This window comes from Marmota monax, unplaced genomic scaffold, assembly GCF_021218885.2.
Source record: "Marmota monax isolate L192 unplaced genomic scaffold, Marmota_monax_Labrador192_F-V1.1 WCK01_AAM20220418_F8-fsc00022, whole genome shotgun sequence".
NCBI classification, from domain to species: domain Eukaryota; kingdom Metazoa; phylum Chordata; class Mammalia; order Rodentia; family Sciuridae; genus Marmota; species Marmota monax.
In genome coordinates, this window is record NW_026695215.1 from 14,019,133 (window position 1) to 14,037,424 (window position 18,292).

At 33.9% G+C, this 18,292-nt stretch overlaps 1 protein-coding gene across 6 annotated transcripts in view; it reads left to right on the plus strand.

Annotated features, from left to right (window-relative positions):
- Positions 1-18,292, plus strand: part of Atr (ATR serine/threonine kinase) — a 111,507-nt gene that overhangs the window by 92,327 nt on the left and 888 nt on the right. For 5 of the 6 annotated variants that reach the window (XM_058574885.1, XM_046431924.2, XM_058574886.1 and 2 more), the window contains 6 exons: positions 2,305-2,448; positions 5,371-5,521; positions 8,002-8,158; positions 8,678-8,831; positions 10,583-10,734; positions 17,162-17,267. In XM_058574885.1, the coding sequence (XP_058430868.1) occupies positions 2,305-2,448; positions 5,371-5,521; positions 8,002-8,158; positions 8,678-8,831; positions 10,583-10,734; positions 17,162-17,267 (864 nt within the window). Of the gene's footprint in view, positions 1-2,304; positions 2,449-5,370; positions 5,587-8,001; positions 8,159-8,677; positions 8,832-10,582; positions 10,735-17,161; positions 17,268-18,292 lie in introns of those variants that run through there. The other variant, XM_058574888.1, reaches the window with a different exon arrangement.

Below are 18,292 nucleotides of genomic sequence, written 5' to 3' on the forward strand. Positions count from 1 at the left end.
TAGGGTTATTATCTTATTGTCTAATTTTTTGAGTTCTTTGTATACTCTGGATATTAGGGCTCTATCTGAAGTATGAGGAGTAAAAATTTGTTCCCAGGATGTAGGCTCCCTATTTACCTCTCTTATTGTTTCTCTTGCTGAGAAAAACTTTTTAGTTTAAGTAAGTCCCATTTGTTGATTCTTGTTATTAACTCTTGTGCTATGGGTGTCCTATTAAGGAATTTGGAGCCCGACCCCACAATATGTAGATCGGAGCAGCCAACTTTTTCTTCTATCAGACACAGAGTCTCTGATTTGATATCAAGCTCCTTGATCCATTTTGAGTTAACTTTTGTGCATGGCGAGAGAAGGGGATTCAGTTTCATTTTGTTGCATATGGATTTCCAGTTTTCCCAGCACCATTTGTTGAAGATGCTATCCTTCCTCCATTGCATGCTTTTAGCCCCTTTATCAAATATAAGATAGTTGTAACTTTGTGGATTGTTCTCTGTGTCCTCTATTCTGTACCATTGGTCCACCTGCCTGTTTTGGTACCAGTACCATGGTGTTTTTGTTATTATTGCTCTGTAGTATAGTTTGAAATCTGGTATCGCTATACCGCCTGATTCACACTTCCTGCTTAGAGTTGCTTTTGCTATTCTGGGTCTTTTATTTTTCCATATGAATTTCATGATTGCTTTATCTATTTCTACAAGAAATGCCATTGGGAGTTTGATTGGCATTGCATTAAACCTATAGAGAACTTTTGGTAATATCGCCATTTTGATGATGTTAGTTCTGAGTATCCATGAACAGGGTATATTTTTCCATCTTCTAAGATCTTCTATTTCTCTCTTTAGGGTTCTGTAGTTTTCATTGTATAAATTTTTCACCTAAATAAATACTTTTGAGAACTATATTTATTCCAATAGTTTTTAGACTCAGGACATTTGTCCACTGCTTTCATAGCCTGTTACCAAACCATATAATGCATGATTACTATCATAGTAGTGCTTTGTTTTTAACTTAAACAATATTGTTCATGGTATTTACTCACCATGTTTACTCACCTCATTAGGTAGACTTGATTTTGGAGAAGGTTTTTTTTTTTTTTTTAAAGAGAATTTTAATTGTACATGTATTGGGTTTCTTTTGACAAAATTATACATATGAGGGCCTGTCCTGTAATGCCAGCAGCTTGGGAAGTAGAGGCAGGAGGATCAGGAGTTCAAAGCTAGCCTCAGTAAAAGCAAGGCACTAAGAAACTCAGTGAGACCCTGTCTCTATTTAAATAAAATACAAAATAGGGCTGGGGATGTGGCTCAGTGGTCAGGTGCCCCAGAGTTCATCCCTGGTACATACCACCACCACCAAAAATAATTATACATATGAGGACTAATAATATTGGGAAAACAGTCAAAATATTAATTAAATTAAGGAAATGATTACAAAGAGAAAAACTCCATCCTATTAAAGGAATCAGTACTCTCTCCATTTCACCCACTCACTGAAGGTTTAATACAAAGTGCTCCACTCTTGGCATTCCTGGCCACAGTCCCTTTATATTACTGGTGGACACACCAGCTTACGTACAAGCCTTCATTTATTTTTGATTGCTACTTTCTACAGATACATAAAGATGAAATTCCCTTTGGTATATTTATATATGTATATAACATGATATTGTTGGATTTGTTCGATATTTCTTTGCCTTTGAGAAAGTTCTTTTTTTAAAAAATCAAATTCCTTTCAATTGATATTTTTTAAACCATTGAAACTTTTTTGAAGACAGGTCCTAAAAAATATATTTAAACATTTTTTTAACATTGTGACTGCTTTGAAGGAAACTGCATAAATTTGCTAAGTACTCTTTTACTTTATATTTATTCCTAATTGGGTGAAATTAATATGTCTTTATTCATGTGCGACTATCCTTTTTTAGATCCTAAATAATTAAAAGAATTTGTTAAAATACAAATTTACTACAAAAATGCCCAGTTAGATTTATTTATTTATTTATTTATTTGGTACCAGGGATTGAACCCAGGGGCACTTAACCACTGAGCCACATCCACAGCCTGCTTTTTTTACATTTTATTTTGAGACAAGTTCTCACTAAGTTGTTTAGGGCCTCTCAAATTTGCTGAGGCTGACTTTGAATTGGCAGTCCTCCTGCCACAGCCTTCCTGAGCTACTGAGATTACAGGCATACACCACCACACTTGGTTTACATCATTTTTATTTTACATAACTCAATATCTATAATATGTAGACATTAAACAGAATTTTGGCCTTAATTTTTATGTAGAACTTATCATCTTTTAGGTGGAAATTCTTGCTTCTCTTCAGAAACCAAAGAAGATCTCTTTAAAAGGCTCAGATGGAAAATTCTACATCATGATGTGTAAGCCAAAAGATGATCTAAGAAAGGATTGTAGACTAATGGAATTCAATTCCCTGATTAATAAGGTTTGGAGATGTTTGCTTTTATTTCAGAATTATCAGAATTACTCTCAAGTGTATAGGCTTCTCATTATACAGATGGATCACTCTCAAAAAGAAGGAATGATGTATGACTTTTTCATTTTTTAAAAAGTATGATTTAAATGTACAAAACATAAAATTTACCATTTTAACCATTTTTAAGAGTTTAGTGCTCTTAGGTACTTTTTTTTTATTTTTTAATTAACTAATTGGTAGACCTTTATTTTATTTATTTATATGTGGTGCTGAGGATGGAACTCAGTGCCTCACACATACCAGGTAAGTGTGCTACTGCTGAGCCCCAGCCCCAGCCCCTTAGGTACTTTCATATTGTTTTGCAACCATTACTATCATCCCCTTCCAGAACTTTTAAATTTTCTTAAATTGAAACTATTTTTTAAACAGTAATTCCCCATTCCCCGCCAGTCTCTAGCAACTGCCATTCTATTTGTTATCTGCATTGATTTGACCACTGTGGGTACATCATATAAGTAGAAATCACATAGTATTTGCCCTTTTGTGACTGGCTTATTACACTTGGCATTATATCTTCAAGGTTCAGAATTTCCCAAACTGAATAATATCTCATTGTATATCTAGTTTACATTTACTTTATCCTTTGATGAACACTTGATTTGCTTCCCTTTTTGGCTATTGTGAATAATGTTCCTTTGAATATGTGTATACTATTATCTATTTAAGTCCCTGTGTTCAGTCTTTTGAGTATATACATATAAGTAAAATTGCCTGTTTCACTTAATTAATTTTTGGGATCACGTCATGAATTGGTGTCACATATAGTGGAGAAATGTTCTACCTCATCCCTAGCCTGTTTCACTTAATTATTAATAAGAAAATTGCTTTTATATAGAAAAAAATAAAATATTAAGTTGAAAATATTTCCTATTTAATGATTAAGTTGTCAATTTATGCCTTTTCTATCAGATTTATTGGGTGTTATGTTTCAACGCGAGGATGAAAAGTTAGGTTCTGTTTTTATCACCTCACTGATAAAAGCTAATAATTAGGGTTTTTTTTTTCAGTTTTATTGGTGTTTGATATAGATATCAAAGATGATGTAAGAAATTTATTATGAATATATGGTCTTATATCTTCGAATTTTTCATTAACCAAGCATTAACCGTAGCATATTTTTTAATTGGTAAAAATTAAGCCATACTATGGAAAGATGGAACTTGAATTTTTCTGCAAGTTTTTTGCGGTTTTTTTTTTTTTTGCCCTTCCTGCCTCTCCCCTCCCCACATTTCACTGGTGTGTTTTGTCTTTTTGGTGGTGATACTGGAGATTGAACCCATGGGCCCTCAACCACAGAACTATGTTCCCCAGCCCTTTTTTATTTTGAGAGAAGACCCTCTAGGTTGCCCAGTCTGGCCTCAAGTTTGTGATTCTACTGTCTCAGCCTCCCAAGTCATTGGGATAATAGGCATGTACCACTGCACCGGGCAACTTGAACCTCTTTTTTATTAGGAGAAAGTGTTTGGCCTTTAGCATAAAAAGGATATATTAACAGATGAGGGGTTTTCTTGGTTTTGTTTTCTAAGGACAGTTCTGAGCCTATAATCTGAGCAACTCCAGGAGCTATGGCAGGAGAAACACAAGTTGGAGGCCAGTGTAGGCAACTTAGTGAGACTCGTATCTCAACAAGATTTTTTTTTTTTTTTTAAAGGGCTGGGGATGTAGCTCAGTAGAAGAACAACTCTGGGTTTCTTCCCCAGGGAAAAAAAATAAAGGACAGTCGTGGAATGGGGATGTATGTAGCTCCGGGATAGAGTCCCCAGGTCCTGAGATAAATCTCCAGCACCAAAAAAAGAGGACAGTTATGGTCAGTGTTTGTTTTAAACAAAGCAATTTAAAAGTTAACACTACATTTAAAAAACATTTCTAGGGACTAGGGATGTGGCTCATCTACCGGTAGAGTGCAAGGCCCTGGGTTCAATCCTCAGCACCACGTAAAAATAAATAAATTAATTAAAAGTATTGTGTCCAACTACAACTAAATAATAAATATTTAAAAAGACATTTCAAAAGTAATCTGATAAAAAGGATTCTTTTTCATTTAAAATGTTTGCTAAATCAGTACAGTTACTGACTGTTAAAGCATTAGCACATCCTTCCCAAAGCTCCTTGAGTGTTTTTCTGGTTTAAGTATCAAGTAATTTGACTTCATTTTATAAATTTGCCTTAATGAACTTTGTTACTGATTAGGGTATGTCATTACCATGACTAGTCATTAATATGGTCAAATAAAAATAGCCTGATTATGAAAAACTGTAGTCTTACTATGTTTGGTCTTAAGGACCACACACTAATTTTTACACGAAATTCTAATGCCATTATTATTTTCCCAGCCTTTGTAGAGTCCACTTATTTGTAAAGTTTAAATATGTTTTGCATTAGTGATTGTGGTTTTGGATTGAACAAGTTGTAATTATGTATGTGTGCTTAGTTATAATAATTAAACTGAAAGAGTAAGAAATATATTTTGAGGATGTCATGCAACTCATACTTTTTTGATATATACTCTTTTTAGATGATTAAGATTAAACAGTAGTCTGTATGCTTGAGTAATTAACTTTTCAGTAATATCTATAAAAACAGGAAATAAGACAGTATTTTGTCACTGTTAAATATGCAACTGTAATATTTTTCACACAATATTCTTGTCACATTAATAATGAATATTAAAAGAAGGACTTGCTCAAGCCATTTTTAATGGTTTGAAAATAGCTGAGGGATACTGCCCCCATACTTTTCCTTTGCTATCTTTTATCTTCACTACATAGTAAACCACCTCTGGCATCTGTTTGCTGTAAAATGAACAATATTTAGATATAATTTGTATAACTTTTAGAACTTTTGAATTCTATTTAAATTTTTTTTTAACAGTGCTTAAGAAAAGATGCAGAATCTCGCAGAAGAGAACTTCATATCCGAACATACGCAGTTATTCCACTAAATGATGAATGTGGCATTATTGAATGGGTGAACAACACTGCTGGCTTGAGACCTATTCTTACCAAAATATATAAGGAAAAGGGTACTAAGTTAATTCTTATGACATGTGTATAATGTGGGAGTGATAACTACACACATAAAATATGGGTATGATTGGTTTTAGCATATGACAGTATACATATTTGTTTATATAAGCCATAGTGAAATTTATAATTCTATGTACAGAGGCATTTAAGTCTTTTTCTTCTTACCTTCCTTATATTTTGAATTATATTTCTTATATTTCTTAATCTTCACTGAAAAAAGGATTTGAAGTGGCTTACAAAAATATATATGTGAAAAAAATTTTCCCAGATAGTGATTAGCAGTTCTGAAACTATGTGTATATTAGTATTTAGGAAAGAAGTAGATATACTGTGAATAATGAGAGATTCTATCTAAATCTTGGATAAGTTAAGTAAAAATAATAGGATAACTGTAATCGATTATAACCTATGAAATACAATAGACAGACATAGTAACCAGACTAGTAGACAAACACTTGAGTAAATACTTAAGAAGTAGGAATAGCCTTTTCTTACAGTAGAATTATAGTTGATAATTTAGAAAGATTGATGGAAATGGAAAATCACCAATTAGCAAACACTAGTAAGAATTGTTATAGGCAGTGATTATCATTGGATCCTAAAATTAATCGCCAAAAGTGTGAAATAAAAGTGGTAGTCTCTAAAAAAACAATGAAAGACAAAGACAAATTTTTTAGTTTTGATGACTTCTCAGCGACAGCAAAATATACTATGGAATTGTAGATTAGATCCTGGCTCAGAAAAAGGGTACTTACTAGTGTGACAGAGAAACTTGAATAAGGTCTGAAAGTAAATTAAAATAATGCAGTAACAATAAGAATTTCCTGATTTAAATAATTGTACTATTGTTATGATAGTTATGAACATTAAGATGAAGAATATACAGAAATTCTGTATATTTATGCCACATTTTATAAGTTCAAAATTATTTGAAAGTAAATGATTTTGAAATGCCTATGATGCAGTACATCAAAAATGATGTATTGGGTTGAGATTGTGGCTCAGCATAGAGAGTTCACCTAGCATGTGCAAGGCCCTGGGTTCGATCCTCAGCACCACATAAAAATAAATAAAATAAAGGTATTGTGTCCAACTACAACTAAAAAATAAATTTTTAAAAAATGATGTATTGAGCAAGTATCAGAGTGAAGTAGAATATAAATGTATAGTTTCCATGGGCTGCTATAAAAATACCACAACTAGGTAGGTTATTGTCTCACAATTATAGAGGCTAGAATTCCAAAATCAAGATGTCCATAGGACTATGGTCTCTCTTAAAGCTCATGTTTCATAACTTTCTCTTATTTTCTGATATTCTTTGGCTGGTAGCTGTTATCTCTCTACTTTTTTTTAATATATTAAAAGGAACATAAGTCAATCCATAACAGTAAATAATAGTGATAAATTACTATATTATGGGTATTATAAGTATGTTGTACACATTTATTATTAACAAACCTAATTATCTCTATTTTATAGACAGTATCATACAAGTAACTTGTCCAAGTTCACATGACTAACACTGCAGAACTGAAACTCAAACACACTTGAGTTGGAATTCAAGGAACTTGCTGTTGACTATTTTATTTATAAGGATGAAATAAAAGGTTTAGATATTGATATTGGATTTGTTTTTATTGTGAACATGGCTGAATCATACAACATTTCAGGCTAAATTCCTCAAATCATAAGCTTGTCATAAAACTTGATCATCCCAGATAATTTGGATTCTAAGGTTTATTGTAAGAATTAGTTACAATATGGATTTTATTTAGTTGCATTATGGATCCTTTACATAAATTATTGCAGAGCACAATGTGTAATGATTCAGTTCACACCTGTACTGTTTTGACTAGCAGAGATCACAGACTGCTGATGCAGCTCAGTGGTACTTAATTAGTCCTGGCTTCAGTCTCCAGCACTAGAAAGCAAAAAACAAACCAAAAACCTCAAGAGATTTCACTACAGTTTTAGTAAATGTTACAGCATTTTTACCATTTAGGGTCACCACTAACACTGGAATTTTTCTGATTCTTATTCTGGAGTTATTTGTTTACATAACATTGGTTTTTGTAAACATCAATAAGAGACTACTTTTGATAAGCATTAAAGAAAAACAATGTGATTTATTATTTTATTATAATATTAATGAGTTCATAAAAAATTTTTGTTATATGTTTATTTATTTGTTTGTTTCTTTATTTGTGTATGTATGTAGTTGTAGATGGACAGCATGCCTTTATTTTGTTTCTTTTTGTGTGGTGCTGAGGATCAAACCCAGTGCCCAGGCAAGTGCTCTGCCACTGAGTTACAGCCTCAGCCCAAGTTTTTTATTTGTTTTATGTAACGTTTCTTATTTGTTTTTTGAATAACAATTTGAGAAAAAGTAGACATTTCCTGTTCTACTTTTAAGAAAAATACTTTCTTCCTTTTCTTATTTGACTGTGTGATTAATGGAAATCACCCTGCCTTGCAGGAGTGTATATGACAGGAAAGGAACTTCGTCAGTGTATGCTCCCAAAGTCAGCAGCTTTGTCTGAAAAACTCAAAGTATTCCAAGAATTTCTCCTGCCCAGGCATCCCCCTGTTTTTCATGAGTGGTTTCTGAGAACTTTCCCTGATCCTACATCATGGTAAGTTACCAAGAATATAATATGTTGTTTATAGCTGAATGTTTATTTTGAAAACTTTAGATTTTTGTTGCTTTATCTGGCATAAGGATATTTGATAAACATTGTATCTCCTTTATTTTTTTATTTTTTTAAATTATAAGAGGTGTTTAATAATTATTTGGATTACATCTCTCCCAGTTGGTAACAGTCATCAAACCCATTTAAGGAGTATTCTGCAAAGAGAATTTTGGGCTGTTTTATTATCAGATATAACCAGTTGTAGCTGGGAGACATGAAGACCTACACAACAGTAGACAATTCCATGAACTTCATCACAAAAACTATCATAAAATTTATTTCCAGAAGTACAAAGTATTCATCTATGCATGTACGTTGGCAGGATAATTTCTAATAGCAGAATAGAATTCATCAATGCATTTTTTCCTTGAATCCTGCTTATGAACAAATCCATGATGGTGAAAAGCACGCATGCTTTACAACTTAATTTTCTTATCCTAAACTTAAATACATCCCCTTTAGGTATAGTAGCAGATCAGCATACTGCCGTTCTACTGCAGTGATGTCAATGGTTGGTTATATCCTGGGGCTTGGAGACCGCCATGGTGAAAACATTCTTTTTGATTCTTTGACTGGTGAATGTGTACATGTAGATTTCAACTGTCTTTTTAATAAGGTATGTGATGTGACTTAATTTTTCCTTTCTTTCTTTCTCTCTCTCAGTTGCCTTTCCTCAACAACTATTCTTCCTAGATAAACCTCTTGGTTACATTTATACTCAAATCTGAGTCAAGTTGAGTTTTATGCCTGGTTTTCATCATTGGATTCCATCGTAAAGCATTTTAGAATGAAGAGAACTTAGAAGAATGATGTAGTAAATAGCAAACCTAGCAATGAACTTGGAAGTCCAAAAGCATAGCTTTAAGTTCTGACTCAGTTGGCTACTAGTTATGTGGACATGTGCTAATCAGTGCATTTTACTGAGACTTAGTTTTAGGGATAAAAAGTAATATGATTTCTAAATCTGGCAGCAGATCAAAATTATCCAACAGTTTTAAAAAGTACAGGGCTAGGGATGTGTAGTTTGGTGGTAGAACACTTGCCCAGTGTGTCAGATACCCTGGATTTAGTCCCCAGGATCACAAAACAAACAAAAAGAAAGAAAGAAAAACTAAAAAAGAAACACCTAGAAAATATCCCAGGAGATTTCAGATTCTATAAGTCCAGAGTGAGGCTTAGGAATAAATTAAAGCAATTAGACTCATCTCTAAGGCTCCCTACAATTTTCTAACATTATAATCCTGGAGAGCAGATTTGGTAGGTTAGTCTGCTGTTTTCTTCATCTCTCTCTTTTATGAGTTAGTTGTCTTGTGCTGTAACAGGAAACCAAGAAAGGTCATAGACTCGAGCTAGAATAAATCAAAGACAAACCACTGATATAAATCATACAGACGAGGAAGATAGGGTAACAGATTGGAAGGTAAAAGAATCCTAGGAAAGGCTCATTAGAGAATGGCAGAAAATAAAAAACTCAAGTTATGACATGTTTAATTTCCTGAGGTTATGTGATTGTATCTTTCTTCCTCTTGTTGTAAAGTGAAATCTTAATGAAAGAAAAAATATATGAGAATATTTGTCTGTACTCTATATATTATTCAAGAAAGACATTATGGAAACTTGAGATTAAATAGTCATTTAAAAATTCTCTATGATAGTACTCACTATACCATATCAGTGAAAGAGCAACATTGATTTTTCTAGATCTTATCCAAGATAAAATTGTGCTTTAAGTTTCTCAAAAGCAAAGGCAGAGTCATGGACTCTTGCACAATATAAACCTTTTACAAGACAGGCGTAGTAGCACACACCTGTAATCCTAGTGGATTGGGAGGCTGAGACAGGAGGATGGCAAGTTCAAAGCCAGCCTCAGCAAAAGCAAGATGCTAAGCAACTCAGTGAGATCCTATCTCTAAATAAAATACAAAATAGGCTGGGGATGTGGCTCAGTAGTTGAGTGCCCCTGAGTTCAATCCCCAGTACCAAAAAACAACAACAAAAAAAATGTTACTAACAAATATTTTGAGGATACTTTACCTCTTTTTGGTTTTGTTTTGTTTTTGTACTGGGGATTGAACCCAGGGACACTTTACCATGGAGCTATATCCCTAGTCCTTTTTATTTTTTTATTTTGAGGCAGGGTATAACTAAGTTGCGAGGGGTCTTGCTAAATTGCTGAGGCTGGCCTCAAACTTACAGTCCTCCTGCCCTTGTCTCTTGAATTTGTGGGATGACAGGTATGTGTCACTGTGCCTGGCAGTATACTTTTGCTCTTTTCTACAGGAGTCTAGACATGAAGTCTCAACTCTTTGAGTAAAGATCTTTAAATTCTAATTTTGTTACTTTATGATAATACTCATTGTTTTTAAGGGAGAAACCTTTGAAGTTCCAGAAATTGTACCATTTCGCCTGACTCATAACATGGTTAATGGAATGGGTCCAATGGGAACAGAGGGTCTTTTTCGAAGAGCCTGTGAAGTTACACTGAGGCTAATGCGAGATCAGAGAGAGCCTTTAATGAGGTAATCATCTATACTTTGTAAATAATTTAGCAATAACCTTGAATGTAAATACTGATCTCTGTTTTTCTTTATATAAAAACTACTTTGCATTGGCTGAAGTACATTTTTTAAAATAATAGCTTAAGATATAATTCACTAACTATAAAATTCATCCTTTTAAAAGCATATACTTGATTGTTTTTTAGTATGTTCATATAGCTGTGCAGCCATGGCCACCATCTAATTTTAAGACATTCTCAGGACCTCAAAAAGCATGAGGATTAGCATTTATTCCCTGTTTCTTCCCACATCCACCTCCCTGTCCCCAGCCATCTCTTTGCAACCACTAATCTACTTTCTGTCTCTGATTATCCCTATTCTGGACAGTTCATATAAGTGTGTCTGTCTTCCTTCACTTAGGATGTTTTCAAAGTTCATCATGTATAAGTACTTTTTTTTTTATTGCCAAGTAACATTCTATTTTATGAATATACCACATCTTATTTATTCATCAGTTAATACACATTTGTACCTTTGGTACAAGTTTGTTTTACCAAAACATTTGCTTCTGCCTTTTGGCTCCTGTGAACAGGGTGGCTGTGAACACCTTGTACAAACTTTATGTGGATGTATGTTTTCAGGTCTCCTGTGGATACGTAGGAGTGCTGGGCTATATGTTAACCTTAAGCTTAACATTTTGAAGAATTTTCAGATTATTTTCCAAAACTGTTATAGATCTTTATAATCACACCAGTAATGTATGTGGGTTCCAATTTCTCCATATTTTTATCAATGCTTATTACCATGTCTTTTATTTTACCTGTTCTACTAAGAATGAAGTGCTGGATTTCTGTTTATGGTCTTAATAAATATTTCCCTAATGACGGGGGATGTGAGCATCTTTTCACATGCTTATTGGTCATTTGTGTGTCTTCTATGGATAAATGTCTATTCAAGTTCCTTTTTTCTTTTTTTCCCTCATTGTGTTGCTTAGGCTCTGGGATCAAGAGATCTTCCTGCCTCAGCCTCCCTAGTAGCTCAAACTATACATGCCTTCCACTGCACCTTACTCCTTTGCCTACTTTTATATATATATACATATATATATGTATGTGTGTGTGTGTGTGTGTTTTTTAATGTGTTGCTCAGGATCAGACCCAGTGCCTCACACATGCGAGGCGAGCACTGTACCACTGAGCTACAGTTTCAGCTCTCTTTGCCTACTTAAAAAAAAAAAAATTTTAAGCTAATACTTTTTTTAGTTGTTGGACACCATACCTTTATTTTGTTTATTTATTTTTATATGGTGCTAAGAATCGAACCCAGTGCCTCACATATGCGAGGCAAGCAATCTACCGCTGAGCCACAACCCCAGCCCCTCCCTTTGCATACTTTTTTTAAAAATTCATTCTAATTTGTCATATATGACAGCAGAATGCATTACAATTTATATTACACATATAGAGCACAATTTTTCATAACTCTGGTTGTATACAAAGTATCTTCACACCATTTGTGTCTTCATACATGTACTTAGGGTAATAATGTCCATCACATTCCACCATCTTTCTTACCCCCATGCCCCATCCCTTCCCCTCCCACCCCTTTGCCCTATCTAGAGTTCATCCAGTCCTCCCATGCTCCCCCTCCCAACTCCACTATCTACTGCTGAGTAATATTCCATTGTGTATATATACCACAGTTTCGTTAGCCATTCATCTACTTAAGGGCATCTAGGTTGGTTCCACAGTTTAGCTGTTGTGAATTGTGCTGCTATAAACATTGATGTGGCTGTGTCACTGTAAGTATGCTGTTTTTAAGTCCTTTGGGTATAGACTGCGGAGTGGGATAGCTGAGTCAAATGGTGGTTCCACTCCCAATTTTCCAAGGAATCTCCATACTGCTTTCCATATTGGGTGCACCATTTTGTAGTCCCACCAACAATGTATGAGTGTGCCTTTTCCCCCCCACATCCTCACCAACACTTACTGTTGTTTGTATTCTTAATAGCTGCCACTCTGACTGGAGTGAGATGATATCTTAGAGTAGTTTTGATTTGCATTTCTCTAATTGCTAGAGATAAACATTTTTGCATATATTTGTTGATTGATTGTATATCATCTTCTGAGAGGTGTCTGTTCAGTTCCTTGGTCCATTTATTGATTGGGCTTTTTTTTTTTTTTTTTGGTGTTTAGCTTTGTGAGTTCTTTATGTACCCTAGAGATTAGTGCTTTATCTGATGTGCTAGTGATAAAATTTGCTCCCAAGCTGTAGGCTGTTTTCCTCACTGATTATTTCTTTTGGTGAGAAGAAGCTTTTTAGTTTGAATCCATCCCATTTATTGTTTCCTGATTTTAATTCTTGTGCTATAGGGGTCTTATTAAGGAAGTCAAGGCCTAATCCAACATGATGGAGATTTGGGGTTACTTTTTATTCTATTTGACACAGCGTCTCTGGTTTAATTTCTAGGTCCTTGATCCACTTTGAGTTGAGTTTTGTGCATGGTGAGAGATAGGGGTTTAATTTCATTTTGTTGCATATGGATTTCTAGTTTTCCCAGCACCATTTGTTGAAGAGGCTATCTTTTCTCCAATATATGTTTTTGGCAACTTTGTCTAATATAAGATAATTATAATTATGTGGGTTAGTCTCTGTGTCCTCTATTCTGTACTATTGGTTTACCAGTCTATTTTGGTGCCAATACCATGCTGTTTTGTTACTGTTGCTCTGTAGTATATAAGGTCTGGTATAGTGGTGCCACGTGCCTCACTCTTCTTGCTTTAGCTATTCTGGTTCTCTTATTTTTCCAGATGAATTTCATGGTTGCTTTTCCTATTTCTGTGAGGAATTTTGCCTACTTTTTAATTTGATAATTTGTCCTTTATTCCTTAGTTGATAAGAGTTCTTTACATATTCTGGATACAAGATCCTCCTAACATATGATTTGCAAATATTTTCTCCCATCTTTTTACATTCTTGATGATATTCATTGAACTATAATGGTTTTTTTATTTTTGATGCTGGGATTCAAACCCAGTGCCTTACACATGATAAGCATGCACTGTACCACCAAGCTATATCCCTAACCAAAGTTTTAAAGTTTGGTGAAGTCTTAATGTATATTTTTCTTTTTGTTAATTTTGATGTTTTATGTAAAAATTATTGCCTAATTCAACTTCAAAAATATTTACTCTTAAATTTTCTTCTAAGTGCTTTATATTTTAGCTTTTTTTTTTTAAGAGAGAGAGAATTTTTTAATATTTATTATTTTAGTTTTTGGTGGACACAACATCGTTGTTTGTATGTGGTGCTGAGGATTGAACCTGGGCCGCACGCATGCCAGGTGTACGCGCTACCGCTTGAGCCACATCCCCAGCCCAAGCTTTTTTATTTTAATCTTTGATCTATTTTTAGTTTTTGTGTACATTGTGTGAGGTGCAGATCCATATTCATACTTACACATGTGTATTTAGTTGTCTCAACACCAGTTTTTGAAAAGAGTGTTTTTCTCCATTTGGTTGTCTAACTGTGTGTGTGTGTGTGTGTGTCCTTGAAACAGGGTTTGTATCGCCCATTCTATCCTAGAACTCTCCAGTTCTTCACCTCATCCTCCAGTGAAATTGAGATTATTGGTGTATTCCACTGCACTTGTATTGTCTTGGCATTTTTGTTGAAATGGTCAGCTGGGGGCTCTCATTAGAGTTCAGTAGTAGAATACTTGTCTAGCGTGCACAAGGCCCTGGGTTCTATTCCCAGTACCTCGAAAAAAAGAAATGTTCAGTTGGTTTTCAACAATTCTATTCAGCAGTCTATTTCTTTGTTTAACTTTATGCCATCTATAGAATGTCCTTATCACTATATTTTTGTAGTAAGTTTTAAAATGAAGAAATGTGAATATTCCAACTTTGTTCTTTTTTCAAGTTTGTGTAGCTATTTTAGGTTCTTTGCATTTCCATATGAATTTTAGCATCATAATGTCAATTTCTTCAAAAAGCCAGCTTGGATTTTGATAATTTGAAATGACATTAAGGTTGTAAATCGATTTGTAGGGTATTGTCTTCTTAACAATATTAAAATTTCTGATTCATCAATACGTAATGTTTTCCATTCATTTAAATATTTATTAATTTCTTTTTAAAATATTTTTAGTTGTAGATGGACACAATATCTTTATTTATTTTTATGTGGTGCTGAGGATCAAACCGAGTGCCTCAGTGGTGTGAGACGGGCGCTGTACTGAGCCACAGTCCCAGCCGTCATTAATTTCTTTCAACCATGTTTTATAGATTGTATATTTTATAGATATGTATGCACATCTTGTATTCAGCTTTTTAAAAGTTTATTCCTAGGCATTTTATTCCTTTTGATTCTATTCTAAATGAGATTTTCTCTTAATTTCATTTTCAGTTTGTTCATTGCTACTTTATAGAAATACAGCATTGATCTTGTGTCCTGAAACTCGCTGAACTCCTTAATTATTCCTAATAGTTATTTTTGTGGATACCTGAAGATTTTCTCTGTAATAGCACATCATCTGCAAATAGAGTTTTATTTCTTCCTTTGCAATTTCAGTGCCTTTTATTTCTTTTTCTTGCCTAACTGTCCTAGTTAGATCTATGTCAAATAGATCAGGTAAGAGCATAGTCCTGTAGGTCTTAGAGATAAAAGTCTTTCACTTCTAAGTAAACTATTAGGCTATGGGAAACAGATTTTTAAAGGACTTTTCAGCTCTTTTATTCACTTCCGGTATTTAAAATCTTTCTACCAAACATTGTGGTAGAATATACTGGTTATATTAGTTAAACATGAGGAAAAACAAATCCTCTGAAAGAGGAAATATTTCATTTATGAATCACTTACCCAGGAGCCCTTGTTTTATTTGGGGAAGTCAGGAAATAATTTCTGAAGTAGCTGGATTTCTTAAAGATAAATAGAGTTGACCGTGCAAAGGGGAAAAGAGTGTCCTGAGAGTGATAAAATATCAAATTAAGTGAAGGCATGGCCTGCCTGAGAAATGTAATCAAGAGCTCCCCTTATCCACAGTATCCATAGACGAATGTTCCATCACTCCCAGGGGATGCCTAAAACCAAGGGTAGTATCCAACTCTATATGTACTATGTTTTTTCTATATATATATATTTGTGATAAAGTTTAATTTATAAGTTAGACACACTAAGAGATTAACAACAATAACTAATAATAAAATAGAACAGTTACAACAATATCCTGTAACAAAATTGCCACCATCTCTATTCCTGTGCTTTGAGGCTATTGTTAAGTAAAATAAGGGTTACTTACATAATCACTGGGATTTCATGACAGTCATTCTGATAGATCAGCTGGCTAAGTGACTGACTAATAGGCAGGTGGAGTGGTACACAGTGTGGATATGCTAGACAAAAGGATGAGTCACATGCTGGGCAGGGGTAGTAGGACAGCAGGAGATTTCATCATGCTACCCAGAAGGGTACAATTTAAAACTGAAAAATTGATTATTTTTTGGAATTTTCCATTTAATATTTTCAAACCACATGTAACTGAAACTACAAAACACAGAAGACTACTGTACTGTATTCTAGAGGCTATCCCTCAAAGAGTTGGTGCTAAGAAATGATGGCTAAATTACGCAGGACTACTTGAAGCTTCTTTTCACATTTAAGCTATACCCTGAGAGCAACCAGAAGTAATTGGAGGGTTTTAAGAAGAAACAAAAAAGAAGAGAAGGAATTGAGACAATCTGGTTTATACTGTAGAATAATTAGAGTTTGGACTAAAGGCCAGAAAACTAAGGACGATTGTGGAAACCAAGTATTAAACAATGGTGCATTGGAGGATGTTGTAGCAGTAGAGATGGAGATAAGTAGAGAGTCTAAAAAGGTGGAATCAGATGATAGAGAAAGAGGAAGCAAGGATGATTACTAGATTTTTTTCCTGGGAAAATAATATTGTTCTTAACTGATTTGGGGAATACAAGAGTAGTAGTTAGGAAAAGGTAATGAGTTTTGTTTTAGAGATACTGAGTTTGGGGTGCCTATATTAAATCCAAGTGGGTATTTCCTGTAAGTGGTTGGATTTGATGTCTAGAGCACAGACAAAAGATCTGGTGGTAACTGAAGGCATTAATGATATGGCAGGGGATAAAATCCATTTATTCAGTAAATACTCATTTATCAGTTCATGGTATACATTTAGAGATGGCATACAGAACTCATCTTGCCCTCAAAAAACACCTCCTACCATCTTGTGTCTTGCCTCTATCTCCCCTATCTTTCCCTTCTCTGCACGACAAAACAAAAATTTCACATAACCTTACTGAAAAAGTAGTAATGTCTCTTACAGAGTATTATACTAAGCTTCTCATCCTTCACCTAACTCTTAAGTGTTGACTGTAGCAAGATTTCTTTTTTGCAAAGATATCATTGTATTAACCATATGTTTCAATTTTAGTGTCTTAAAGACTTTTCTACATGATCCTCTTGTGGAGTGGAGTAAGCCAGTAAAAGGACATTCCAAAGCAACACTGAATGAAACTGGGGAAGTTGTCAATGAAAAGGTTAGCAGAAGGTGCAACTTGATATGAACTAATACTGTGTGTCTTACAAATGAGAACTGAATACTGAATTCTTAAATATTTCAAGTGAATGTTGATTACTCTGAAATCTAAGTTTTCTTTATTGTTATTTCTAATGTTAACATAGCATTGATGTAATAAAAGACAACAAGGCATACTTGTTTAACATAAACATCTTACAATTATGAAATAACAGTGGGAAAAACTTGGACACAAATTGCCTGAGTTTACAGAACAACATATCTGAGCCTTACTACAGTGATATGTGCCATAAGCCATCTTGAAAAATGTAGCAGTTAATTCCTTACTAAAATTAGTTAAGTCTCAATTTTACAGATGACCATTTTTAGTAAGTTAGAATAGATTTAAGGATTTTTTTTTAAATGTGATATATGTCCTGTGGATTAAACCCAGGGCTTTGTGCATACTAAGCACATGCTGTGCCACTGAGCTACACCACCAGCCTGAGGATTGTTTTTCTGATAACATCATTTTCATTTTTATATTCTGATATGCTGTTTTCCTAAGAGAAAAAAATGTGAAGTTTTTTTTCTAAGTAGCTCACTTAGAATTTCCATTTGTATGCGCTAATGTAATTTAAGTATTAGGTTATTAGAGCGTTATTGCTATTATTAGAATATTCATTCAAATACATAATGTCTATACACATTGAAAGCACCTTTTTGTTGGTTTTGTATTTTTGTGTGTGTGATCCTAGGGATTTATCCTAGGGTCTTGCACATCCTGGACAAGTGCTCCACTACTGAGCTACTTCCTAGCCCTTGAAACAAATTATTTAAATTTATTACTTTTCTGGAATTATAATGTGAAAAGAGTTTCCCTCTATTTCATGAAGTCCAGAAACATGTCCAATCAGTTGATGTTGAATTAATATAACAAGCCTCAAAATCAATATCTCGCTACTGAATTTGATTTTTCTTTATTTGCTGTTTCAAAGGGGTAATCATTAGTAAAAAGTGTTGATATTTATTTAAATATCAAGAAAG